The following is a 27,665-nucleotide window of genomic DNA, read 5'->3' on the forward strand; positions in this document are numbered from 1 at the left end:
GCGTCCGTAAGCAACTCTGGTATCGAGAGTTGAAGTTGCGTTAAATATGCTCTACTCTCCTTTTTTGGAGCCTAACGCAGCCATTCTGTGGACTCTCAATACCAGAGTTATTTAAAAGGTGCGGCCAGAAAAAAGCCAGCGTTAGCTACGCGGGTCGTTACTGACAAAACTCTAAATCTAGCCGTTAGTGTCCTTAAAGGGATGGTAAACTCCGTTCTGTCATCTGTCGGTAACAAATAGTTTGTAGCACAATAAATTTGCATATGTTCTTTTCTCTTAATGAAGTGTATGTAAAATGTTATGTAAATGAATCAATTACTTTTATATTCATCGCCTTCCCCCGCCGGTCCCCCTCGCTAGATGTGTCCAATCAAAATACGGCTTGTTTACATTTGTCATTATGCAAGGCAAACTGTTATTTAGACACTATGCAAGTTCACATTTTTTTGCACATGCGTATATCTAATAATCTCAATTGTCTGGCTACGCCGGTAACATACTTATGCTAATAAATTTGTTTGGTCGTTTTTGCTAGGGGTAAGAAAACCTAAACAGTGTTCTTGTTCTCTATCCATGAACGAAGAAAACAACAAATCTCATGATTCAATGTTTACTTGGTTCATTGACAATTTAGAATTTGCTCATGAGCTATTTACTATTAATATCGGGACCCCGCTTAGTGAGTGACGTATACAGCTGGTGGAACTGCTGCACACTTCACGGAGAAGAACAAGCACTATATCATGGAGCGGAGTTGGATAACGTAACAGATCAAGATTAGAATATAATAAAATGCGCAGCGGAGTCAACTGCCGACATGGCCGGTCGTGTTCCTAAGTAGCTCCTTACTCATATAACTAATTTCAAGGGTTAATTTGCTAACCAGCTTTCAAGAATCAATAAAAAAGACCCTTGATCTTAAACATCCTTAAAGTGGCTGCAGAAAGCAGAATCTGACAGTAACCGTGCTATCGGCTTCTATTATTTTCTTTCTCTGGGCAAAGCCATGCGGTAAGAAGCGCCATTTCATATCATGGATGCTCTACCTTAAGAGACTTCCATACATCATAAGACAACTCTCACATCACCCCCCCACTGGACACAGGGTTAAAGACACAGTTTTTATTACTGTGTATTCATCCTATCCACCTCATCTTGCAACATGGAGGAAGATTACTATACTAAGATTCAAGATCTACTTCAAGAACTAGACAAACGGATGCAGGGCTGCTTTGAAGAGCTCACACATATAGTCAAAACCCAATATGTGGAGTATGCGGGCAGAGTGCTTGTGGCGGACGTTAGTGGAGACGCCATGACACAGCAGACGGATTCCCAGATTGCAGAAGGCTGCTCTGAGCAAATGGAACCATGCACTTTCAGAGGTGCTCAATTGGGAACAGGCCCACAATCACAGAACAACTGGTCTTAACGCTCCAGCGCAACTAATTCATTAGCAACATCAACCCTTGTTTTTACATATCCGTGTGTGTGACCCAGGTTAATCATAGCTGCATAATCTACAAACTACTATTTGACAGGCAGACGCGGCATCGTTTGAGTAGGGCCCTACAAACCTTGCACATAGTTGCTATACGCAATGTTTTTGGGATGAGCAGTTTTCTTTTACAAAAACCTGGCTTCTTTAGTTTGAATAGCACTGAGATAATAATATGGTTGGGACGTCTATACGTATTTTAGAATATAAGGTTCATGACAGATGTATAAACAGTTAATTGTACATTAAGGGTGTCTTTATGATAGTTTTATTTAAACATATATCCACATGCCAACTATAAGTTCCTATCTTATGCCCCCAACTATTCTAAACGTCAAAAGGAGACTTAAACTTAGAGATCCCAGCTAAGCCTATCTTACACCATTGTACATACTATTTTCAATAGCCCTTCAGGGAGCAGAGACTCGGAGTTAGATTAGTGAGCAATTTAGAAAGCCATATTTATTGATATATATATATATATATATATATATATATATATATATATATATAACAAATGTTTACCTTACATAATGTTTAATAGTATGAAGTTGTTATTTATTGTATATTTGGTCATATTTGCTATTGCTTCTTTATATTGCATATGTTTTGAGTTAAACATCCTGCCAGCAGGTTTCCCTATATATTGCTATGTGTTGAATGGGACAGATATGATAGGTGCACTATTTTATTATTATTATTATTATTATTCTTTATTTATAAAGCGCCAACAGATTCCACAGCGCTGCCCATGGGTACAGGGATAAAAGTACAACGGAGAAACAATACAATAAGAGACAACATTTTACAGACAAATACAGGGGGGAATTGAGGGCCCTATTCCCGTGGGAACTTACAATCTAGATGGGTTGGAGGGTGGGAAACAGGAGGTGGGGACTGCAAAGGTGGGAATGATATTAGTGGGGAGATGAGGGCAACTGTTGGGTTAGTGAAGTTCATTTGTTAATGAGTTGGGTGATAAGCTTCCCTGATCAAAAAGGTCTTTAGGGAACGTTTAAAGGAGTAGAGGTTAGGGGAGAGTCTGATGGCTCGAGGAAGTGCGTTCCAGAGGGTTGGAGCTGCACGAGAGAAGTCCTGTAGTCTAGCATGAGAGGAGGTGATGGTAGAGGACGCAAGGAGCAGGTCATTGTTGGATCTTAGGGGGTGGGCTGGAGTATATTTGCTGATGAGTGAGGACAGGTAGGGTGGGGCAGCATTGGTGAGGGCTTTGTAGGTCAGGGTGAGAATTTTGAATTTAATTCTGCTGTGAATGGGGGGAGCCAGTGAAGGGACTCACAGAGAGGTGCAGCAGAAACTGAGCGTCGAGAGAGGTGGATTAGCCTGGCGGATGCATTTAGGATGGATTGAAGGGGAGAGGGGCGGGATAGAGGGAGGCCAGTTAGCAAGTTATTGCAGTAGTCAAGTCAGGAAATTGCCAGGGAGTGGATAAGCAGTTTAGTAGTTTTGTCACTTAAACGGACGAATTTTGGAGATATTACGTAGGTGGTTGCGGCAGGATGAAGAGAGCAGTTGGATGTGGGGAATGAAGGACAGATTTGAGTCAACTGTGACTCAGAGGCAGCGGACTTGGGGTGATGGGGAGATAGTGGTGCCGCCAACAGTGATGGAAAAATTAGAAACTGTAGTAGAGTTAGAGGGGGGGGGGGGGATTAGAAGTAGTTCAGTCTTGACCATGTTTATTTTTAGGTGGTGAGAGGCCATCCAGGAGGAAATGCCAGATAAGCAGTCGTTGATGTGAGAATTGAACGAAGGAGAGAGTGCAGGGGTGGAAAGGTAGATCTGGGTGTCATCAGCATAGAGGTGGTAGTTGAAGCCATAGCTGTTAAGTTTACCCAGTGAAGAAGTGTAAATAGAGAAGAGTAGAGGACCCAGGACAGAGCCTTGAGGTACTCCAACAGACAGAGGCAATGGAGAGGAGGAGCCACCAGCAAAAGAGACGGAGAAGGATCTGTTAGAGAGATAAGAGTGAATCCAGGAGAGGGCAGTGTCACAGAGCCCCAGAGAGCTGAGAGTCTGTAGGAGAAGGGGATGGTCAACAGTGTCAAAGGCAGCAGAGAGGTCAAGTAAGATAAGTATAGAGTAGTGTAGCCTTTGTTTTTAGCAGAAAGGAGATCGTTAGTAACCTTGGTGAGGGCAGTCTCAGTTGAGTGTTGGGTACGGAAGCCAGATTGCAGGGGGTCGAGCAGTGACTTGGAGGACAGGAAGTGGGTTAAGCGATCGAACACTAGTTTTTCAAGGATTTTTTAAGCTAGCGGGAGCAGTGATATGGGGCGGTAGTTTGCAGGAGAGTTAGGGTCAAGGGAGGGTTTTTGAGGATGGGGTGACCTTTGCATGTTTGAAGGAGGCAGGGAATGAGCCGGTAGAAAGGGATAGGTTGAATATGTGGGCAAGAGCCGGAGTGAGGGTGGGAGATAGAGAAGGTATTAGATGCAAAGGAATAGGGTCCAGTGGGCAGGTAGTGAGGTGTGAGGAAGACAATAGGGAAGCCACTTCACTCTCAGTGGTTGGGAAGGGGATGCAGAGGGGGTGACTGGGAGTGAAGTTGGGAGATTGCAGGCTTGTGTTGGGATGTTTCTTCAGATGGTAAGTGTTTTATTGAAAAAGTAGTCAGCCAGGTCTTGAGCACTAAACGCAGATGAGGATGGTGGTGCAGGTGCGTAGAGAAGAGAGTTGAAAATGGAGAAGAGAAGTAGGTTTGCTTAGCTAAGTGAAGGGCAGAGGTGTAAGAGTAAAGGATGAACTTATAGTGCATGAAATCAGGTTCAGAGCGGGATTTTCTCAAGGCACGTTCGGCAGTGCGGGAGCATTTCTGTAGGCGACGCGTTTGCTGGGAGTGCCAGGGCTGGAGCTGACAACGTGGGGCTTTGCGAAGTTGGGGCGGAGCGAGGGTGTCAAGTACAGAGGAGAGAGTATTGTTGTAGTGGGTTTTGGCAAGGTCAGGGCAGGATATCGTGGAAGTGTGGGGGAGGCGTATTTTAATAAGGTTGGGGAGGGTCAACAGTGTGCAGATTTCTACAGGTGCGGGGGCGAGGGGTGGAAGTAGGTTTAGCCTGTATATTAAGATTAAAGGTGAGCAGATGGTGGTATGAGATGGGAAATGGGCGACAGTCAACATCTGGGAGAGAGCAGAGATAGGAGAATATCAGATCAATAGAGTGTCCGTCGCGGTGGGTAGGGAATAGGGTGGATTTTAATAGGCCGAATGAGTTTGTGAGTGAGAGAAGTTTAGAAGCAGCAGGGGCAGATGGGTGGTCAATGGGGATGTTGAAGTCCCCCAGAATTAGAGCAGGTGTATTTGTAGAGAGAAAGTTAAGAAGCCAGGCAGCAAAGTTGTCAAGGAATTGGGAGGTTGGTCCAGGGGGGCGATAGATAACTGCCACTCTGAGAGAGAGGGGGGAGAACAGGTGAATGCAGTGGACTTCAAAGGAAGCAAAGGAGAGAGATGGAAATGGAGATAGGTACTGATAGGAGCAGGAGGGGGGAGAGTAAGATGCCAACAACGCCACCATGTCTCTCACCTGGCCTAGGTGTGTGGCTAAAGTGAAGACCACCATGTGTGAGAGCAGCAATGGAAACCGTGTCAGAGGAAGATAGCCAGGTTTCAGTAATTGCTAAAAGGTTGAAAGCGTTGGGGAAAAAAAACAGGTCATGATGGGGTCTCCTAACTTCGTTGGGTATCTGAAGTTATTTATATTTCATCTGCCAGGATATCAAGTGGACTCTCTCATGTACACGTTGTATTATTATATATTGTGTTCACTGGGTTGTAATACCTTGCCATTAGCGAATCTCTTATGTTCATGGAACTGCACAGAAGATTAGCACTGGACCTCACTGGGAATGTCCAGCAAGTTTTATTGCATTCATGAATCCATCTATTTATATTTGTATATTCCAAGTTATAATTAAGATTTGTTGTTGCTTTACATACTGTTTGGGTTGTGCGGCTGCTTTAGTTAATAACCCCGCTCACTCATTCCAATAACTTCACTAATATAAACGCCTCTGAGCCAATAGCATTGCTAGAATGTTTATATATTAATATTTAGCGATTATGCTCGATGAACATAACGTAAAGGGTTCACTATAGTCTCCTTTACAACAGGTTTCCAATAAAAGATATATCTTTTATTAAGTATCAGGTCCCAACATATACACTTTCCTATTCTTTAGGTTATAAGGAAAAGTCCCCTCAGAAACACCAACTGGTTTCCCCCTAAAATGTAGCTCCTTCTTTTCATACCATAGCCCTACAGGACGCAGAAGCCTTACTTTAGCTTAATGAGCATGTTAGGAAACCAAAATTCAGGACTTATGGGCCACAAGTGCTTATTGTACGTACTATACTGCTGCAGGTTACTGGTAACCCTCAAACTTTTGAGTATCTATGTTATCATTCCCTTATTCAGAAAAAGGCTCGGAGATAGCCGTATTATCAGCATGCTATATAGATATTAGCTCTATAAACCTGTTCTTAAGGCCATACTACCCTTCACCTATATCTATGGTGGTACTTAAGTTATTTATGCATCTGACGCTACATATATTTTAGAGATCATAATGTAATTTAGACTTCCTCCTGTATACACAGCATTGATATCAGATATCCTTACCAGCTCTTTACTTAAAATTCTAGAGGTCCAAAAGTGACCATTATGATCATTATCTTTCCTCCCCAGAGTCATTTCTATTCTTTGGGGTCCATGAGTGGCTCTAGATAGTTCAGGAGGAATTTATATATTTTTTTAAACTGAGGTTTTAATGCCACTTAGTTAATACTATTATTGAGCCTTGGATCATTCAGAATGTTAGATTTAACATGCCAAATTGAGTGAAAAAGTTGAAAAATGTATCAAAGCTTCTTATACCATGCATCATTTATGTCAAATGTACTGCTGTATTTACTAAAAACCTCAATAAAAACAATTAAAAAAAAAAATAAGAAAATGCATGTATAAAAAAAATAATACACTAGCGTTTCAACTTGTATAAATATATTAATCTGATTTATGCATCTCACATTACATTGAGTTTACCATCCCTTTAATAAAAAGAAATACCTTATCGCTCTCTACAGGGTTAGACAAATCCTGGGAGGTTGAGAATTACAAAGAAATAAAGCACACAGAGTTAAAGGCAAACAAAACCCAATATTTCTTCTGTTATGTGTGATCAGTCCACGGGTCATCATTACTTCTGGGATATTATCTGCTCCCCTACAGGAAGTGCAAGAGGATTCACCCAGCAGAGTTGCTATATAGCTCCTCCCCTCTACGTCACCCCCAGTCATTCTCTTGCACCCAAAGACTAGATAGGAGGTGTGAGAGGACTATGGTGATTATACTTAGTTTTTATAACTTCAATCAAAAGTTTGTTATTTTACAATAGCACCGGAGCGTGTTATTACTTCTCTGGCAGAGTTTGAAGAAGAATCTACCAGAGTTTTTCTTATGATTTTAACCGGAGTAGTTAAGATCATATTGCTGTTTCTCGGCCATCTGAGGGAGGTAAAAGCTTCAGATCAGGGGACAGCGGGCAGTTGAATCTGCATTGAGGTATGTAGCAGTTTTTATTTTCTGAATGGAATTGATGAGAAAATCCTGCCATACCGTTATAATGACATGTATGTATACTCTACACTTCAGTATTCTGGGGATGGTATTTCACCGGAATTACTCTGTAAAAGTACATTAAACCTTTTAATAGGTATTTAATTCATGTTAAACGTTTTTGCTGGAATGTAGAATCGTTTGCATTTCTGAGGTACTGAGTGAATAAATATTTGGGCATTATTTTTCCACTTGGCAGTTTGCTTGTTTTGATTATGACAGTTTCGTTTCTCTCTCACTGCTGTGTGTGAGGGGGAGGGGCCGTTTTTGGCGCTCTTTGCTACGCATCAAAATTTTCCAGTCAGTTACTCTTGTATTTTCTGCATGATCCGGTTCATCTCTAACAGAACTCAGGGGTCTTCAAACTTCTTTGAAGGGAGGTAGATTCTCTCAGCAGAGCTGTGAGACTTATGTAGTGACTGTGTTTTAAAACGTTGCTCTGTGATTTTTATGTTTAAAATTTAATTAGTGTTACTTTACTAATGGGAACAAACCTTTGCTAACAAGTTGTGTTGTTTTTAAAGAGTGATGCTATAACTGTTTTTCAGTTCATTATTTCAACTGTCATTTAATCGTTTAGTGCTTCTTTGAGGCACAGTACGTTTTTTGTTAAATAAGATTGTAACCAAGTTGCATGTTTATTGCTAGTGTGTTAAACATGTCTGATTCAGAGGAAGATACCTGTGTCATTTGTTCCAATGCCAAGGTGGAGCCCAATAGAAATTTATGTACTAACTGTATTGATGCTACTTTAAATAAAAGCCAATCTGTACAAATTGAACAAATTTCACCAAACAGCGAGGGGAGAGTTATGCCGTCTAACTCGCCTCACGTGTCAGTACCTGCGTCTCCCGCCCGGGAGGTGCGTGATATTATGGCGCCTAGTACATCTGGGCAGCCATTACAGATAACATTACAAGATATGGCTACTGTTATGACTGAAGTTTTGGCTAAGTTACCAGAACTAAGAGGCAAGCGTGATCACTCTGGGGTGAGAACAGAGTGCGCTGATAATTCTAGGGCCATGTCTGATACTGCGTCACAGCTTGCAGAGCATGAGGACGGAGAGCTTCATTCTGTAGGTGACGGTTCTGATCCAAGCAGATTGGATTCAGATATTTCAAATTTTAAATTTAAATTGGAAAACCTCCGTGTATTACTAGGGGAGGTCTTAGCGGCTCTTAACGATTGTAACACTGTTGCAATACCAGAGAAAATGTGTAGGTTGGATAAATACTTTGCGGTACCGGCGAGTACTGACGTTTTTCCTATACCTAAGAGATTAACTGAAATTGTTACTAAGGAGTGGGATAGACCCGGTGTGCCGTTCTCACCCCCTCCAATATTTAGAAAGATGTTTCCAATAGACGCCACCACACGGGACTTATGGCAAACGGTCCCTAAGGTGGAGGGAGCAGTTTCTACTTTAGCTAAGCGCACCACTATCCCGGTGGAGGATAGCTGTGCTTTTTCAGATCCTATGGATAAAAAATTAGAGGGTTACCTTAAGAAAATGTTTGTTCAACAAGGTTTTATATTGCAACCCCTTGCATGCATCGCGCCGATTACGGCTGCGGCAGCATTTTGGATTGAGTCTCTGGAAGAGAACCTTAGTTCCGCTACGCTGGACGACATTACGGACAGGCTTAGAGTCCTTAAACTAGCTAATTCATTCATTTCGGAGGCCGTAGTACATCTAACCAAACTTACGGCTAAGAATTCAGGATTCGCCATTCAGGCACGTAGGGCGCTGTGGCTAAAATCCTGGTCGGCTGATGTAACTTCTAAGTCAAAATTACTTAATATACCTTTCAAGGGGCAAACTTTATTTGGGCCCGGTTTGAAAGAAATTATCGCTGACATTACAGGAGGTAAGGGCCACGCTCTACCTCAAGACAAAGCCAAAGCTAAGGCTAGACAGTCTAATTTTCGTCCCTTTCGGAATTTCAAAGCAGGTGCAGCATCAACTTCCACTGCACCAAAACAGGAAGGAGCTGTTGCTCGTTACAGACAAGGCTGGAAACCTAACCAGTCCTGGAATAAGGGCAAGCAGGCCAGAAAACCTGCTGCTGCCCCTAAGACAGCATGAACCGAGGGCCCCCGATCCGGGACCGGATCTAGTGGGGGGCAGACTCTCTCTCTTCGCCCAGGCTTGGGCAAGAGATGTCCAGGATCCCTGGGCGCTAGAGATCATATCTCAGGGATACCTTCTAGACTTCAAATTATCTCCCCCAAGAGGGAGATTTCATCTGTCAAGGTTGTCAACAAACCAAATAAAGAAAGACGCGTTTCTACGCTGTGTACAAGATCTATTATTAATGGGAGTGATCCATCCGGTTCCGCGGTCGGAACAAGGACAAGGGTTTTACTCAAACCTGTTTGTGGTTCCCAAAAAAGAGGGAACTTTCAGGCCAATCTTGGATTTAAAGATCCTAAACAAATTCCTAAGAGTTCCATCGTTCAAAATGGAAACTATTCGGACAATCTTACCCATGATCCAAAAGGGTCAATACATGACCACAGTGGATTTAAAGGATGCTTACCTTCACATACCGATTCACAAAGATCATTACCGGTATCTAAGGTTTGCCTTCTTAGACAGGCATTACCAGTTTGTAGCCCTTCCATTCGGATTGGCTACGGCTCCAAGAATCTTCACAAAGGTTCTGGGTGCCCTTCTAGCGGTTCTGAGACCGCGAGGAATTTCGGTAGCTCCGTACCTAGACGACATTCTGATACAAGCTTCAAGCTTTCAAACTGCCAAGTCTCATACAGAGTTAGTTCTGGCATTTCTAAGGTCGCATGGATGGAAAGTGAACGAAAAGAAGAGTTCTCTCTTGCCTCTCACAAGAGTTCCATTCTTGGGGACTCTTATAGATTCTGTAGAAATGAAGATTTATCTGACAGAAGACAGATTAACAAAGCTTCTAAATGTATGCCGTGTCCTTCATTCCATTCAACTCCCGTCAGTAGCTCAATGCATGGAGGTGATCGGCTTAATGGTAGCAGCAATGGACATAGTACCCTTTGCACGCCTACATCTCAGACCGCTGCAATTGTGCATGCTGAGTCAGTGGAATGGGGATTACTCAGATTTGTCCCCCACTCTGAATCTGGATCAAGAGACCAGAAACTCTCTTCTATGGTGGCTTTCTCGGCCACATCTGTCCAGGGGGATGCCGTTCAGCAGGCCGGACTGGACAATCGTAACAACAGACGCCAGCCTTCTAGGTTGGGGCGCTGTCTGGAATTCTCTGAAAGCTCAGGGACAATGGAGTCAGGAGGAAAGTCTCCTGCCAATAAACATTCTGGAATTGAGAGCAGTTCTCAATGCCCTTCTAGCTTGGCCCCAGTTAAAGACTCGGGGGTTCATCAGGTTTCAGTCGGACAACATCACGACTGTAGCTTACATCAACCATCAGGGAGGGACAAGAAGCTCCCTAGCAATGATAGAAGTATCAAAGATAATTCGCTGGGCAGAGTCTCACTCTTGCCACCTGTCAGCAATCCACATCCCGGGAGTGGAGAACTGGGAGGCGGATTTCTTGAGTCGCCAGACTCTTCATCCGGGGGAGTGGGAACTTCATCCGGAGGTCTTTGCCCAAATACTTCGACGTTGGGGCAAACCAGAGATAGATCTCATGGCGTCTCGCCAGAACGCCAAACTTCCTCGCTACGGATCCAGATCCAGGGATCCGGGAGCGGTTCTGATAGATGCTTTGACAGCACCTTGGAACTTCAGGATGGCTTATGTGTTTCCACCCTTCCCGCTGCTTCCTCGATTGATTGCCAAGATCAAACAGGAAAGAGCATCAGTGATTCTAATAGCGCCTGCATGGCCGCGCAGGACTTGGTATGCAGATCTAGTGGACATGTCATCCTGTCCGCCTTGGTCTCTACCTCTAAGACAGGACCTTCTGATTCAGGGTCCATTCAAACATCAAAGTCTAACTTCTCTGAAGCTGACTGCTTGGAAATTGAACGCTTGATTTTATCAAAACGTGGTTTTTCTGAGTCGGTTATTGATACCCTGATACAGGCTAGGAAGCCTGTTACCAGAAAGATTTACCATAAAATATGGCGTAAATACCTATACTGGTGTGAATCCAAAGATTACTCCTGGAGTAAGGTTAGGATTCCTAGGATATTGTCTTTTCTACAAGAAGGTTTAGAAAAGGGTTTATCGGCTAGCTCATTAAAGGGACAGATCTCAGCTCTGTCCATCTTGTTACACAGGCGTCTGTCAGAAAATTCAGACATCCAGGCCTTTTGTCAGGCTTTAGCTAGGATCAAGCCTGTGTTTAAAACTGTTGCTCCGCCATGGAGTTTAAACTTAGTTCTTAACGTTTTACAGGGTGTTCCGTTTGAACCCCTTCATTCCATTGATATAAAATTGTTATCTTGGAAAGTTCTATTTTTAATGGCTATTTCCTCGGCTCGAAGAGTCTCTGAGTTATCAGCCCTACATTGTGATTCTCCTTATCTGATCTTTCACTCAGACAAGGTAGTTCTGCGTACTAAACCTGGGTTCTTACCTAAGGTTGTTTCTAACAGGAATATCAATCAAGAGATTGTTGTTCCATCCTTGTGTCCAAATCCTTCTTCAAAGAAGGAACGTCTTCTACACAATCTGGATGTAGTTCGTGCCCTCAAGTTCTACTTGCAGGCAACTAAAGATTTTCGCCAAACTTCTTCCCTGTTTGTCGTTTATTCTGGACAGAGGAGAGGTCAAAAAGCTTCTGCTACCTCTCTCTCTTTTTGGCTTCGTAGTATAATACGTTTAGCCTATGAGACTGCTGGACAGCAGCCTCCTGAAAGAATTACAGCTCATTCCACTAGAGCTGTGGCTTCCACTTGGGCCTTTAAGAATGAGGCCTCTGTTGAACAGATTTGCAAGGCTGCAACTTGGTCTTCGCTTCATACTTTTTCCAAATTTTACAAATTTGACACTTTTGCTTCTTCGGAGGCTATTTTTGGGAGAAAGGTTCTTCAGGCAGTGGTTCCTTCTGTATAATGAGCCTGCCTATCCCTCCCGTCATCCGTGTACTTTTGCTTTGGTATTGGTATCCCAGAAGTAATGATGACCCGTGGACTGATCACACATAACAGAAGAAAACATAATTTATGCTTACCTGATAAATTCCTTTCTTCTGTTGTGTGATCAGTCCACGGCCCGCCCTGTTTTTTAAGGCAGGTAAATATTTTTTAAATTATAATTCAGTCACCACTACACCCTTGGCTTCTCCTTTCTCGTTGGTCTTTGGTCGAATGACTGGAGGTGACGTAGAGGGGAGGAGCTATATAGCAACTCTGCTGGGTGAATCCTCTTGCACTTCCTGTAGGGGAGCAGATAATATCCCAGAAGTAATGATGACCCGTGGACTGATCACACAACAGAAGAAAGGAATTTATCAGGTAAGCATAAATTATGTTTTTTCTTTCATTATGCAAATAGAAAATACAATTTTAAAAATGTTTCCAATTTACTTCTATTATCTAATTTGCTTTGTTCTCATGTTATTCTTTGTTGATGAGATACCTAGGTAGGTAGCGTGCACATGCCTGAAGCACTACATGACAGGAAATAGTGCTGCCATCTAGTGCTCTTGCTAATACATAACATTGTTGCAAAACTGCTGCCATAAAGTTCTGCAGACACGTGCACATTCTTGAGCTTATACATTCCTGCTTTTCAACAAAGGATAACAAGAAAACTAAGAAAATTTGATAATAGACGTAAATTGGAAAGCTGTTTAAAATTGTGTGCTTTACCCGAATCTTGAAAGAAAAAAATTGGGTTTTATGTCCCTTTAATAATAAAGGACCAGTCAACACATTAGATTTGCATAATCAACAAATGCAAGATAACAAGACAATGCAATAGCACTTAGTCTGAACTTCAAATGAGTAGTAGATTTTTTTATAACAAATTTCAAAGTTATGTATATTTCCACTCCCCTTCTACCATGTGATAGCAATCAGCCAATCACAAATGCATATACGTATAACCTGTGAATTCTTGCACATGCTCAGTAGGATCTGGTGACTCAAAAATTGTTTAAAATTACATGCTGTATCTGAATTATGAAAATTTAATTTAACCTGAGTGTCCCTTTAAATGTTTAATTATCCAAAGTAAGAAAACTTTGCAATATGCTTTCATTAATTGCCCCCCCCCTCATCTTTCCTGTAATTTAATTATGAAAATTGTGGGTTTTCATTTTTTAAATTGAAAGTGCACTTGCTGCAGACTCCACCAGCTTAGTCCTGTTGTTACACATCTGTATTCGTTTTGCTTATCATCCTAATTGTCCTCACCACTAACTGTACCCGTTATGATTTTTCCCCATTGTCCACATCACATTTCATAGATGTGATTTCTCCATGTTCTCTTATGACCAGACATGAAGAAGTAAATTTATTTTTAAAGGGAAAGTAGTTTCCTGACAACCACAAAATAAAACTCCCCTAAGAGAGAACTCTCCAAGGCTCTTCCTCCTCTAAGTCTTTGCTTTTGCCTTTTAACTTTTGTTCTTGTTTCTGTTTTGCAAAGTTGATATTATTTGGTACTTTTTCTTTACATGATAGTTTATTATTAAGCACTAGTAAGATGAATGATTCAAATGTACAGTGTAGTCCAAATTAAACTTTCATGATTCAGATAAGGCATATAATTTTAAACCACCTTCCAATTTACTTTTTATCATAAAATTTACTTTCTTCTCTTTGTTGACAGCACTAGTTCATTTGTGCCATATAGATAACATTGTTCTCACTCCCGTGAAGTGATGTATTCTATAGGGGTATGATGGATGGTCTGTACGCTAACTATGTATTGTTTGAACATAAGAGTGGTCGTATGAAACTCTTTACTTAGCCCCTGTTTCTATTAAAGGAACATTAAATTTAACACATTTTACCACCCAACACACCAACATATATATTTTAAGGAAAAAATACTGTAGTATACAATAAAATGCCCTCTTTAACCCCTTCGCTACCGTGGATTTCAGAGAAAATCTTGTCCAAAATACTGAAGCATTTTTAGCACTTTGGCTATCACTGCATTTAAACAGAAATAGAGCCTTTTTTTATTATTATTTTTTTATTTACGTATCAAAACTATACCATTTTGGTATATTTCATGCCACTGTTTTGCTGACAAATGCGATCATATAGAAAAAATTGTTAACTTTTTCACAAACTTTGGGTTTCTCACTGAAGTTATTTACACACAACTACTACAGTCATAAGACAAATGGTTGTAAAAGGTTCTCTGGTGTCCCCTTTGTTCAAAAATTGCAGAAATGCATGGCTTTGCAATTAGTTTTTAGCAATTAGAAGTCCGCTTATTGCAGCTGTGCACAACACTGCTAAAATTCCTGGCAGTGAATGGGTTAATTAGTAAGCTGGTAAGAGTAATAGGATATGTTTTTTTTTTTTTAAATATAATAAAAAAAAATAATTTCCCACCTCCCTGATCCATCCCAAACAGCTCTCTAATGCTTCCCTTCCTAATGGTTTCCGCCATCTTAGGTACTGGTCCAACCCACCCCCCTCCGATTGCTAGTGTAGGGTATCCCCACCTGAATTTATAATTTTTTCTGTAGGGCAGCTTCTCTTGCCTCCCTCTCTCATCCACACTAATTTTTCTGCAGTGTATAGTCCTGCTTCTTCCTCCCACTCCCTCCACCGCTGTGCCACCCACCCGCCTCCCTCCATCGTTCCCTTACTTCCCACCGGCACAAATTAAAGTTTGTTACAGATAGTGACACTGTCTGTAACAATCAGGCATCTGCCTACATATGAAACCGGAGCACCGATCGTGCTCTGGTTACATATGCAGACCGATGCCTGCAGCTCTCGGCTGTAACTCCCTGAAGCAAGGACGTGTATATATACTTTATGCAATACGATGGGCAAAGTACCACGTGTGTGTGTGTGTGTGTGTGTATATATATATATATATATATATATATATATATATATATATATATATATATATATAATGTTCTTTTGGGTCAAGGGGTTAATATGCACAAAGTAAGATGTGACTTTAATTTCCCTTTAACTGAATTCTGCTGGGCTGACAGAATTACCTCCCTTAACCACAAGATGTGAGTGATTATGTGTTAAAAAAAAAAAAATCAGTTCAGGAGCCTCATGGACATCCAAGGAAGTTTACTCTGTCAGTTACAGGACACTTGGACTATGCAATTACAATGCTTAAAGTGAATGCCCAAAGTTTTGTTTACTTTTTTTTTAATATATATTTCTTTATTAGTTACCAACAGTGTTAAATATACAAAGTTTCATCTTGATGTCAGACATAGTTAAAAAACAAACAAACCACAAGCTTAACTGCAGAGTTATAGCACAACATAGTATGACATTGATTTGTCGGTATTTTTATCCTTGGCTCCAAGCAACACCTGGCTGTAAGGAATCCTAACATAAAAGAAAGAAGAGAAAGAAAGAAAGAGAAAAAAAAAAGAGGGGGTGGGCACCCACTGCTCATAACCAGTGCCAGGGAAAATTAATTTTATATCTAGTCGGTATTTGTTATCCAAGTGTGCGGAAACAGCTCTAATATTACCAGTTCTGCAAAGCTCGAGGAAGACAAAAAAGGCGACAAAATCTGTTTTTGTATGAGTATAGAATAGGATTTAATAATGGGGTACCAACCAACTAAAAATTTCTTAATTCTTTTTTCTGAAGAGTCCTTCAAATGATAGGATTCAAATATTATTTGTTCTTGAATGGCATGAATAACCACTGAGAAAGCTGGCGCTCTTTTGGCTTTCCAGTTCTTTAATATAATCTGTCTTACTGCTAATAATATGGTGTTTAATGAGCGTGCCCAGTGACTCTCGCTATTATGAGGAGTCTCAATTAGCAGTACAATGTCTTGGAACGTGAGGGGGATAACTAGGTTGTAATGATTATTAAACCAGTATATAGTTTTCAGCCATAATTGGTTGATCTTAGGGCATGACCAAAACATATAGAATATGTCTGCATCTGGAATCGTACATCTTGGACAGCATGAAGAGTTGCATAAAATCTGGCAGGTTTGGCTGGATAAAGATAAAAATTATTTAGAAGCTTCATATGTGATTCCTTACAATTTGAAGGGACTTTGCACTTGTGTAAAGTGTTAAAACTCTTCTTGACTCTGTCATGATCTATATCAGGAATTGACGGTGCCCAATAATTACAGATCATACCTAGAAATCCTTGACTTTGCTTTGACAGCATTATGTCATATATTAATGAAATTGACGTGTCACCAGAGACAAATTTTTGGATCAGGATTCTGACATCAGACCACGCAACAGAAGGGAGTAGCCATTTCTGAGCAGTAACAAAATGGCGGACTTGAAAGAACGCAAATAAATCAGACCTGGGTAGCTCATATAAAGAAAAAAGGGTTTCCCTTGTCAACATTTGATAATCTGTTCCTAGTAGTTGGTTTACTAAGCTTAAACCTTTCTCTGCCCAAGATTTAAAAGGTCTATGATTAATACCTGGAGAAAATAACGGGTTACCCTGAATAGGAAGAAACTCTGAAAAAGTGTAATCTAGCCCTAGAATACTGCAAAACTTATGCCATGCAAAGACTATGTTCTTGAATGTTATAAGCGAACTGATGCTAGAAGGCAACTGTCGAGTGTTACAATGTAATATAGCTGTTAGCGCGAAAGGATATATTAGAAAAGTCTCCTCTTCAATAGAAGATAAAGTGTTCGTTCTAGCCAACCGTTCAATCGCAAATTTTATCAGAGAGCCAATATTATATGACCTGATATCAGGGAACGATAATCCCCCCCCCCCAAAACTCGTTTTCTGCATAAGCCTAGCCAATGCAATGCGTGGTTTTTTGTTTTGCCAGATAAATTTAGAGAGATACCCATGCAGTTTTCTTAAATCCTTATTAGATATAAACAGAGGTAGATTTTGTAATGGGTACAGAAGACGCGGGAAAATAATAGTTTTTACCAAGTTCACCCTAGCCGTTAAAGATAATGGAAAAGAAGCCCATAAATGCAAATCCAATTTAATTTTTTGAAATAAAGGAACATAATTATCCAAATACCAATGTTTGGGGTTCTTGTGCAGTACTAATCCTAAATATTTAATGGTATCAACCACTTTAAATGGGTTATTGATCAGAGTAAGGGAGGATTTACAAACATACATCAGTTCGCTTTTTTCTACATTGACCTTATAACCTGAGAATGAACTGAATTCCTCCAATAGATGAGTCAAAATTGGAATAGATTGCTGGAGATTCTCTAAAAACACTAGGATATCATCCGCATATAACAGAGTTTTTAATCGATGACAGCCTAATGAGATCCCCATTAGGCTATTTCTTAAAGATATCGCTAACGGTTCTAAGGCAACATTGAACAATAAGGGTGATAATGGACACACTTGCCGCGTGCCACGCTGCAGTGTTATCTTGGGGGAAGAAGTTCCATTTACCAATAAGTATGATATAGGTTTCGAATAAATTCTGTGAATAAATTGAACGAAATTCCCTTTAACCCCAAATTTTTCAAGAGAGATAAATAGATGCTCCCAGACTATTGAATCTAACGCTTTAACAGTGTCTAATGTAAGCACGGCCATGTTCTGAAACCTATTCTGTTTATACTTTTGCTCTTTATTCCAAGCATAATCTAAAAAAGTTGTCAATTTGCGAACATTCTTACACGGATTCCTGTTAGTCATAAACCCTGTCTGATCCGGGTGTATAAGATTCTGTAAACAACGCGAAAATCTAGCAGCTAAAATAGAGGCTAGAATCTTATAATCCGAATTCAGGACCGATATCGGCCTATATTATGCTGAATCCTCTGGATTTTTACCCTTTTTCAGGATAAGGGAGATATTAGCTATTGAAAAATACGACAAGATTGCTTTGTCTACTGTGTAATAATCGTTATAAAGAGTCTCTAAAACGGGAAGTAATTCTTCCCTTAAACATTTATAAAATTCTGCTGGGAACCCATCTGGACCAGGCGCCTTATTTAATTTGTTTGTCAATAGCTTTACAAATCTCTGCTCTAGTTATGGGTATATTTAACATTGCCAAATCTTCAGATTGGATCTTAGGAGCGACAATTTTCGACCAGAATATATCTTGATTATGCGGATTGATCTTTATATCAGAATATAAATGTTGATAATAGGTAGCAAATACTTGACTGATTTCCTCAGTTTCAAAATATCTAGCCTCACCATCTTTAATGACAGGTATAAAAAAAAAAAATTCTTCCTACTTTTGGTAAGGTTTGCAAGATGTTTGCCGAACACCCATGAAACCCCTTGTAATGGTGGTTTATTCTAATTTCTTCTGCTTGAGATTTTTGTTTTAAAAAGAGATCTCGTGCTTTCCTACTTTCAAAATATTTATCCCAATTTAATTGGGAAGGAACATTCTGTACCTGTCTAAATTAATTTTTTACTCTATTTGCCAGAGCAAACTCCTAGAATTTAATCTTTTTTGCTCGTCTATTCAAATATGCCATTATCTCTCCCCGTATCACTGTTTTGGCTGCCTCCCAAAAAATTTTAACTTTTGTTTCTGTAACCAGCATTATTGAGATCGTACTCTTGCCATTTTTGTTGCAACCATGTTCTAAATCTAGGATCGGTATATAAAAAACAAGGAAAACAAAAAACAGAATTCTGAACTTTACCCTTACTGGAGGGCGGAAACAATAGTGAAATTATTGCATGGTCCGATATCAGGATCTCACTGATCTCCGCCTTTAATTGCCATATAGAGAGAGATTCTGAAACTAAAAACAGGTCAATCCTAGAAAACGTCTTATGGGCTCTAGACTCACATGTATATGCTGAAATATTGGGATTTTGAATCCACCAAATGTCTATCAATTTTAACTTGTGACAAAATTTCTTAAAGTATTTAGCACTTTGCTTATTGCTTGCTACATTTTTATGTGAGAAACGGTCTATAGCTGATTCTAGTGTCATATTGAAATCTCAACAAAGAACTAGATTTTTCTCTATGAATGGAAATAGTTTGTTTTGAATATTTTCCCAGAATTCAGTTGAGAGTCTATTTGGCGCATAGATGTTGCAAATTATGAATTTTATGCTTTTGACCATTATTTGGAGTACAATAAACCGGGCAGCAGTATCAATCTGTTTTAATTATCTTATAATCCAATTGCTTGTGCAACAATACTACCACCCCGCCTTTTTTGTTAGAGCCCTTGGTAGAGATTCCTTCTCCGACCCAGTTAGTCTTTAACTTCGCAGCTTCCAACTCGTTAAGATGAGTTTCCTGAAGAAAAACTAGGTCGGGTTTTTGTTTAGCTAAGGTTTTAATGATTAATTTGCATTTAACTGGAGATGAGAAATACCCCCCATGTTCCAAGCTAACATCTTAATTCCTGCTATCATCTTATCTTATATAACACAAACAAAAAACGAAGAACAAGAGAGAGAAAAAAAAAAAAAGGGAACAGTCTAAACACATCTTTAGATTCCAGAGACCCTTTATCTACCTCACAAAAATTAACATTCCTTGACATTAAACTAAATAAAATAAACATCAGTATCTAGACCCAAATAGATAGAATGTTATATTTACTCTCTGTTATTGTCCTGAGGTTTTTAAAAATTCAGCAACCTCAGCTACTTCGCTGAACACCTGTCTACTACCTTTGTCCTCAACTACAATCCTAGCAGGATACATCAACCAGGCTTTTATGCCTTTTTTTAATTAGCTGGGTACAGTATGGTGCCATAGCCTTCCTCCTGGAGGAGGTCTCTATAGAAAAATCCTGAAATAACAGTATCTTGTTGTTACTGAATACCAGTGACTCTTTTTTTTTTTTTAAATAGCTTCAATAGCTCAACTTTGTCCTGGAACTTCAGGAGCTTGGCGATTGACATCCTTGGTCTATGAGACCCACTGGGAAGTAGATTGTAGGAGAATAAGGCAAGGGATATTAACTCTTAAGCGCTAGTTTATTTAACCCCCTTTTTTTTATGAGACCCACTGCCTGCGGGTTTCCGGGGGCCAACTCTGTGCGCTCTTTCTATTGCTAATGGTAGCAAATGTGCTGGCATACCCAGGGCCTGTGGCAATGTCGTGGAAGTAAATGTCATCAAATCCTCAAACTCTGGAAGCTCCGGTAGACCTTTGATTCTTATGTTATTGCGCCTGGAGTGATCTTCTAGATCCTCCAGGCGCAATTGCATATCATTTAATTTGGCTGCTTGTTTTTGGATAATTATTTCTTGCACATTTGCCTCGTCTTCCAATGAAGAAATCCTATCTTCCGCTTCAACCAGTCTAGTTGAAAATTGCTTAACTTCCATAGAAAGTACACCTATGTCTGATGAAATGACTAGTAATTCCTTCTTAATGAAATCAAATTGAGGCGAAAAAATAGCAGACAACTGACCAATAAGAGCCTGAGTATCAATCACTAAGGGAACCGTGTCTATTTGATTATCGACACTTATATCAGCCATCTTGGCTTTTTTATCTTTAGATTTCACAGGCATTTTTGGTGAATTGGTTTTGGTTTGTGTGATAAATTTTTCCATTAAGTGAAGTGCAAGAGAAAATAAAAATTATAATAAAAAAAGAGAGAGAAAACAATCAAATTACTTGAGTGTGTCTGCGCACACTCTGTGACTATCGTGTTAAAAAAGAAGGGGGAAGAAAAAAGACCACCCTTAAACAGTGGAGCAGTCCTCATTGAATTCTACACTCCCCCCCCCCAATAGAGGAATTTAATCTTCAGTGATTTTGTGAATTAGTGTTATCTTAAGATATAATAATGTGCTATAAGAAAACCACTTTGTTTGCGGATACCATACAACCTGTGCCTAAATTACCAAAAAAATATCCTAGTTTAGCCAAGCAAATCTAACTATGAGGCTTACCACCCAAGCCAAGGCAAATGATCAGCTATAACCTTGCTATACGGTTCTTACTATATATCTTTACCGCAATATAGTAATTGTGCCATTTATCTATAAAAAAAAAAAGAGAAATTATCTGAATTACTATCTATCTAGCTAGTACCTATTATCCTGTATTCAGGGACTGTGAGCTTATCCTAAAATAACACCCTCAGTATTTGACATATGTTTAGCTCAATAGCGTTATTCAACAAAATGGGGCATATATCCAGACATTAATATTAATAAACAAAAAGAAAATGTTTTCCAGCAAGAAAAATAAATAAAAAAAACAGAATTTTCACCAAAGCATGGGCATTGTAGTTAGCTTCTGAAACATTAACTTGTATAGAGCCCACATATATCAGTCTTAGACAATTTAGTCCTGTAACAGGGGTACAAGCCACAGCAGCAAGGACCAGCAATATACTTTAGGATTTTATGCAGTTTTTTTATTTTTATTTTTTAGGTCCAGTAAAAGGGTGTACCGCTTGCTGCACATCAAGGTTTAGCATATAGACAATTTAATGTTCCACTTTGCACTAAACTTTTACGGAATATGCAGACTTCTTTAGGGTATTGGTGCTTTTATATCAGAAGTCCCCTTATACTTGTACTACAAGAGAAAGTTGCTCCAATCTCTTTTATATTTAAGTTCCTGTATGGGATTACTTGCGATGGAGTAACCAATTCCCACTGCTACAAAATTTCTTCTGGAGCTCTATACCTTCCACGGTTAATACCGGGGGGACACAGCATTAATTACTGTGTATTAGCTGACCTGTCCCAGATAGAGAAGTTCCCAAATATGTCTGTGGTCCCCCACAGCTCTTTCTTTCTTTCCAGCCACACAGTTACTTTGGCCTGACTATCCCTTGATAGACAGGACTAGTAGTAAGGGGACTCAACTCTTAGAGCAAAAGTATTAAAGGTAAATCAATTTAGGCGGTATACTTGCACTCTCTATGAAGTCACCATCAGCAAGAATTCTTTGTACAACACAAACCAGGGCTTACCGGAGTGCTGCTACCAGATAGAATTGTAATATCTCCCGTCCTCTCTGTCGCCGATTCTCAGCTCGCTTCCGGATCAACAATACTCCCCAAATAAGGAGAGCTCCACAGATTTTACCACTGCGGTGGCGGTGCGAAGCATTCGGATCCCTCCGCTCACCTCCAGCACCTCCCCCTGCAGCGTGACTGTGTTCCGGGTAGTGAGATACAGCTTCCTCTATCTCCGGCAAGTAGGCAGCTTGTGTAGGTTGGGATGTTTACCAGGTAAAGTCACTCTGTATACACTCCTTACAGCCTTTCAACGGCCAAGATACCATGGTAGCTCCTGGATTTTATTTTAAAAAAATGCAAAGTAGCGGTGCTACCGCTGGCCCGACCGGGCACTGTGATTTCCTTCTCAGGCTGACACCCAGCCTAGTTTCAGCCCAACTAAACCCCACCTGTATCGGGGGCTATGAGTAAGGGCAGTGATCGTAGACGCCGAGTCAAGATACCGACATGGAGCATGCTGCTGTTAGGCTCCGCCCCTCAACCGGTAACCTTTGCTTCCAAAGTTTTGGTTACTTACTCAGAGACACATTAAAGTGATCTAGCCAAAGTCTTATAGTTCACCAGAATCTCTCACCTTTTTCCACAAAATGTGAGATAGAGTATTGAAATGTTATGTTATAAAGAGACCAATCATAGAATCTCCAAGGAATTAAGGCCTGAGCCATGATTACTGGGAGTGCGCTCTAATCTAAAATAACTAAGTGGGATTCTTATGAAACCACAGTTTAGCAACTTGTAATGTAATTTAATTTACTAAACAAATCTATCCTATACCCATAAAAGGACCTATGCAATAGAAAAGTAACGGTAGTAAAAGTATATGTTAAGACAATAGTAAACAATTACCCCAAAAATGTGGATGATAAAATCTTGTCTCAGTGAGAAGACAGGGCCATTTAGACTATTAGTGATTTGATTGAAACCATCTCAATACGTAGTATCCCCTATAAGAGACACTTGGTATGACCATTGGATGTAATATCTGTACTTAAAGGGCCACTGTAAGTAAATATTTTCTATGCCTGTTACTAACTACCCCAAATACGCTTTTTATCAATAGCATTTCATTAACATATCTCTACCGTATATCAGAAATCTTGTTTGCAAATTTAATTGTTTTCCAAACCCACTCCGTGGGTATCCTTTGCTCTGTACCAATCCGTTTACAATACCTAGGTTTCAAAATGGCGCTTTAAACACAAAGTTATTGGTTTAAGTATTTTGAACATGCAGTGCTGAAAATAGTGGGCAGGATAACGTGACATCATCAGCGAATAAAAGATATAACTTTTAGAACGTTATGAAACTTCGTTTTTGAGAAAATATAGGTCAATAGGTTTTAATTAATGTTTATTAACTTTAATATGTTAGTTGTTTAGCTTAAAAATTATAACAGAAAGTAATCCTTTAAACCTTAGACTTTTTACTTGCAACAAGGTGATGTTTGCACCTATTTCTTATTTTTAAATAGTGTAATTTAATTTAGGTGGGGCTAAGCACTAGCAAAACATTGTGGTTATTTTGTTTTTGGTTTTTTTCTTATTTACTTTTGAGATGATCTTCTTTTGAACCTTCTAAGTCTGTTTAAATCAATTGAAAACTCTGTATAGAAACCAGTGGCGGCTCATGGGTTATTCAAATGGGGGTTCACGGACCAGTTATGTAAAATAAATATATATATATATATATATATATATATATATATATATATATATATATATATGTATGTATATGTGTGTGTGTGTGTGTATATATATATATATATATATATATATATATATATATATATATATATATTACACACACACTGTATGTTAAAAAATAATATATATATAAATAAATATATATATATATATATATATATATATATATATATATATATATATATATATATATATATATATATATATAAATATTACAAAATGTATCACACCAAAAATGTATTAAATACCTATGTGGTAAAATATCAGCCTAGTTTTTTTTTCACAATTCTCTCTCACACACACACATACATATTACCCTCACACACACATACATATTACCCTCACACACACTCATATTATAGTGCTTGCTATATTACATGCAGCCAGCAGGTGGCAGTGGTGCATAACATTTAAGAATTACAGCAGTGAAGATTTCTAAGATGGAAAACGTTTTTACTACATTTGTTATGTATATTCTTTACTGATGCATAACGATTTTTTTTATTTTACATCTGTAGTCCTAGAATAGAATAGTTTTTTATCAGTAAAGAATATACATAACAAATGTAGTAAAAACGGTTTCCATCTTAGAAAACTTCACTGCTGTAATTCTCCCTGATCGGCTACACTGAACTGCTCTACTTGCTGGCTGCTGCTGTTGCAGTCTACACTCTTATTTTTATGCTGTAATAAGATCTGCAGTGAGTTTTTGCATAAGCAGATATGATGATAAAGTAGGATAGAGACATACCTTGATTAGCAGTGCCAGTGTTTGTTCCACACGCATGCAAGTCTGCAGCCCCTCCTCCTCTGACCACCAGACCGCTCTCTCATTGGCTAAGTTATGGCTATTCATTATGGGACTTGTAGTTAGTTCCTATCCTTGGGAGCTCCCCCTGCTGCCCGGCCATAGAAATGGCCCAACCGCACACTGAAAATTGTGCTATTAGCAAAGAGAGAGGCTTTGTTATGTTCGGAACAGCAGGCACATAGAAAAAATGTGCAAAGGGATATAGCAGGCTTTACCTCTCTACCGCACGTGCGGTAGAGAGGTATATAAAAGGATTTTTTTAATTTAACTGGACAGTAGACTGGAACCTTTTTTGGCAGAATAAATATAATTTTTCCATTAGGGGGCCTATTGGAGAAATTATATTTATTCAGCCAAAAAATGTATTTTCTTTCTTTTTTTTCTTTTTTTTCCCAGGAGGCTCACGTGCGGTTGTGATTATATAGAGGAGCCTCCACTGATAGAAACTATTGCATATCAAAGAGTTAAAATATTGTCAGCAGTGCAAACTAGTCTTGTTTCCCTGTGTGACTGACATTTACTATCTCTGTGGCATTGGTCTCTATGACGCTATGTTGCTGACTGACTTTTTCTCTAGCCCATAGGTGGGTGACAAAGTACCAAGTCATTGTTACCATTTACCTGACATTTTCTTTCCCCCGTGTAGCTTACCTCTTTTTTGTTTGATTTTCTATGATAACTCCATGGGTTTCAAGCATTATTTCCATCTACACTGTTCTGCTTACAGCTTGAGCTAGGATCAGTTCAGAATGCTCTACAGGCTCAAGGACAAGAAAACATAAGGCTAATGGAACGTATGGCAGCACTGGAGCAGGAACAGGTAATAGCTGGATGATATAGAATTATCTTTCTCACCAATTTTAAATGTAATGCAGAGGAATATGTGCATCAGTGGCTTATAGCTTACTTGTTTCTTTCTTAAGACACGGTGAGTCCACAGAATCATGAATTACTGTTGGGAATACCACTCCTGGCCAGCAGGAGGAGGCAAAGAGCACCACAGCAAAGCTGTTAAAGTGAAAGTTAATCCTAGCGTTTCACAAACGCTAGGATGACTATTGAAACAAATAAAGGGGACTTTCATTCATGAAGTATAAGATACATGTAGAAATCGGCGATTTGAGCTACTAACAAAGCCTACGGCTTACAAAAATGTTTGCTAAGAAGTGACGTTTTCACCTCTTAGCCAATAGCAGTGCGGTAAATCCGTCTTGGCGCCCATGGGTGCCGGATTTACTGCACTGCTATTGGCTAAGAGGTAAAAACGTCACCTCTTAGGAATTTTTTCTTTGCCGTGGCATTTATTAGCAGCTCAAATCGCTGATCGGTTGAAATAAATAAAGGAGCTTTCTACATGAAGTATCTTATACTTCATGAATGAAAGTCCCCTTTATTTGTTTCAATAGTCAATCCTAGCTTGTGAAACGCTAGTATTAAATTTTCACTTTAAGTATCATTTCCCTTCCCACAACCCCCAGTCATTCTCTTTGCCTCTAGTGCAAGGAGGAGGTGAAGTAATTAGGTGTCTGTATAAGATTCTTCTATCAAGATTTTTTTATTTTGAAGCCAGAGCAGGCTTGCTCTGATCTTCCATCACAAGCTGGGTTTAGCTGTACTCCATATTAGCCTCTTCAGTAGGGCTGTGGTAGCTTTTAAGCAGTTAGGAACTTGTAAAGCGTGCTTTGATGTGTTTTCATAACATGTTGCTGCCCTGGTATAGAAAGCCGGAGTAGGTTTACTCTGTCTTTCTTTTTTGCACAGGTCTCTATGAGAAGTGGCATCATCTCATACTTTGTGAGTCGTCTAACTGCCGGACGGCTAGAATGCAGGTAAGTGCCTTTTATCTTCTAAAAAGATGGGAGATTGTGCACTTTTACATATTCTGCAACTCTGATTGGGACATTATATTCCCTAGTTGGGATATTCTTAGGCAGCGTGCAGGCACTTATGGTGACTTTTAATGAGACAGACTGCTGCGCCTTCAGAGGTGAATGAAGGGGTTAATCAGTGTGTATGGCTCTTTTCTTTAAGGTGGATTATTAGAAAATCGATAAGGGCTTGAATTTTAGTATTTATTTTTTGCAGACTTGTGTTTTATAGCATTACCTAGTCAGGGAGAGGTTTGTTTTCACTATTGGCTGGGAGTGCGCACTTTATTAAGCACTGCTTACTCCTCAGACCGATTTGTCTCTCCCTCCTGTCTCTTCCGTTCCTAATTGGAGCGGTGTCGATGGTGTTGTCTGTCTGTTGAGAGGAGGAGAAAGACTTAGTTCTCTGTTTTTTTTTCTCTCTGAACCCTTACATGTTCTCTCCCTCTAGAGTATCAGGCGCCATGTTGCTCCGCCTTCTTCTTTACTCAGGTATGAAGAGGCCGCGCCATTTTCACTGCGCTCTGTTCTTGGTCACGTGACCCCGCCTCCTTTCTCTGAGATGGGAGCAGTGAGGGTTTCTGTCCCTGTGTGCTACGGCACATGTAGTAAAGGAAACTTCCTTTTATCTAGGGGATTGAGTACCAATTTTAGAGCTCTGAGGGAAACCTGCAGTTTTTGAAGCATTTATCGTCTCTTAAAAGCCGTTAAAGTGACAGTTTATTAAGTCCTTATATTTGTTATGGGCAGTTTGATTAAACTCCTTAAAGTGACAGTTTGTTTTTATTATGGATGTTTAATCTATTCTATAAGCAGTCTAGAACTAAAGCAGTATAAAGTGACAAAACAATTTTTGTTTCTTTTGTGTTTGTTCTTGGAGTTTAATATCTGCTCCTACGGACACACGTCTGCTCTGACCTGCATTATAGAGTATTAATGAAAAACTTAAAGGAAACTTCCTTTATTTTCTCTGGGCCCAATATCTCTCAGGATGATACTGTCTAGGCAATTATTAAATTGCAAAGGGAAAAGGATAAGAGAAAGGGAATAGAGGTTTAAGGGGCATTATCATCCACTATAAAATATATACCTTTTATTTAATTTTATTCCATTAAAAACATCCAGGTTTGGGAAATAA

General features: G+C 39.6%; 1 protein-coding gene across 1 annotated transcript in view; it reads left to right on the forward strand.

The window, feature by feature from the left end:
- CCDC150 (coiled-coil domain containing 150) overlaps positions 1–27,665 on the forward strand; it is a 168,079-nt gene that overhangs the window by 61,152 nt on the left and 79,262 nt on the right. Inside the window, exon 14 of the mRNA XM_053710336.1 lies at positions 25,387–25,479. Within this exon, the coding sequence (XP_053566311.1) occupies positions 25,387–25,479 (93 nt within the window). The remainder of the gene's footprint in view (positions 1–25,386; positions 25,480–27,665) is intronic.

This window comes from Bombina bombina, chromosome 4 (genome assembly GCF_027579735.1).
Source record: "Bombina bombina isolate aBomBom1 chromosome 4, aBomBom1.pri, whole genome shotgun sequence".
NCBI classification, from domain to species: domain Eukaryota; kingdom Metazoa; phylum Chordata; class Amphibia; order Anura; family Bombinatoridae; genus Bombina; species Bombina bombina.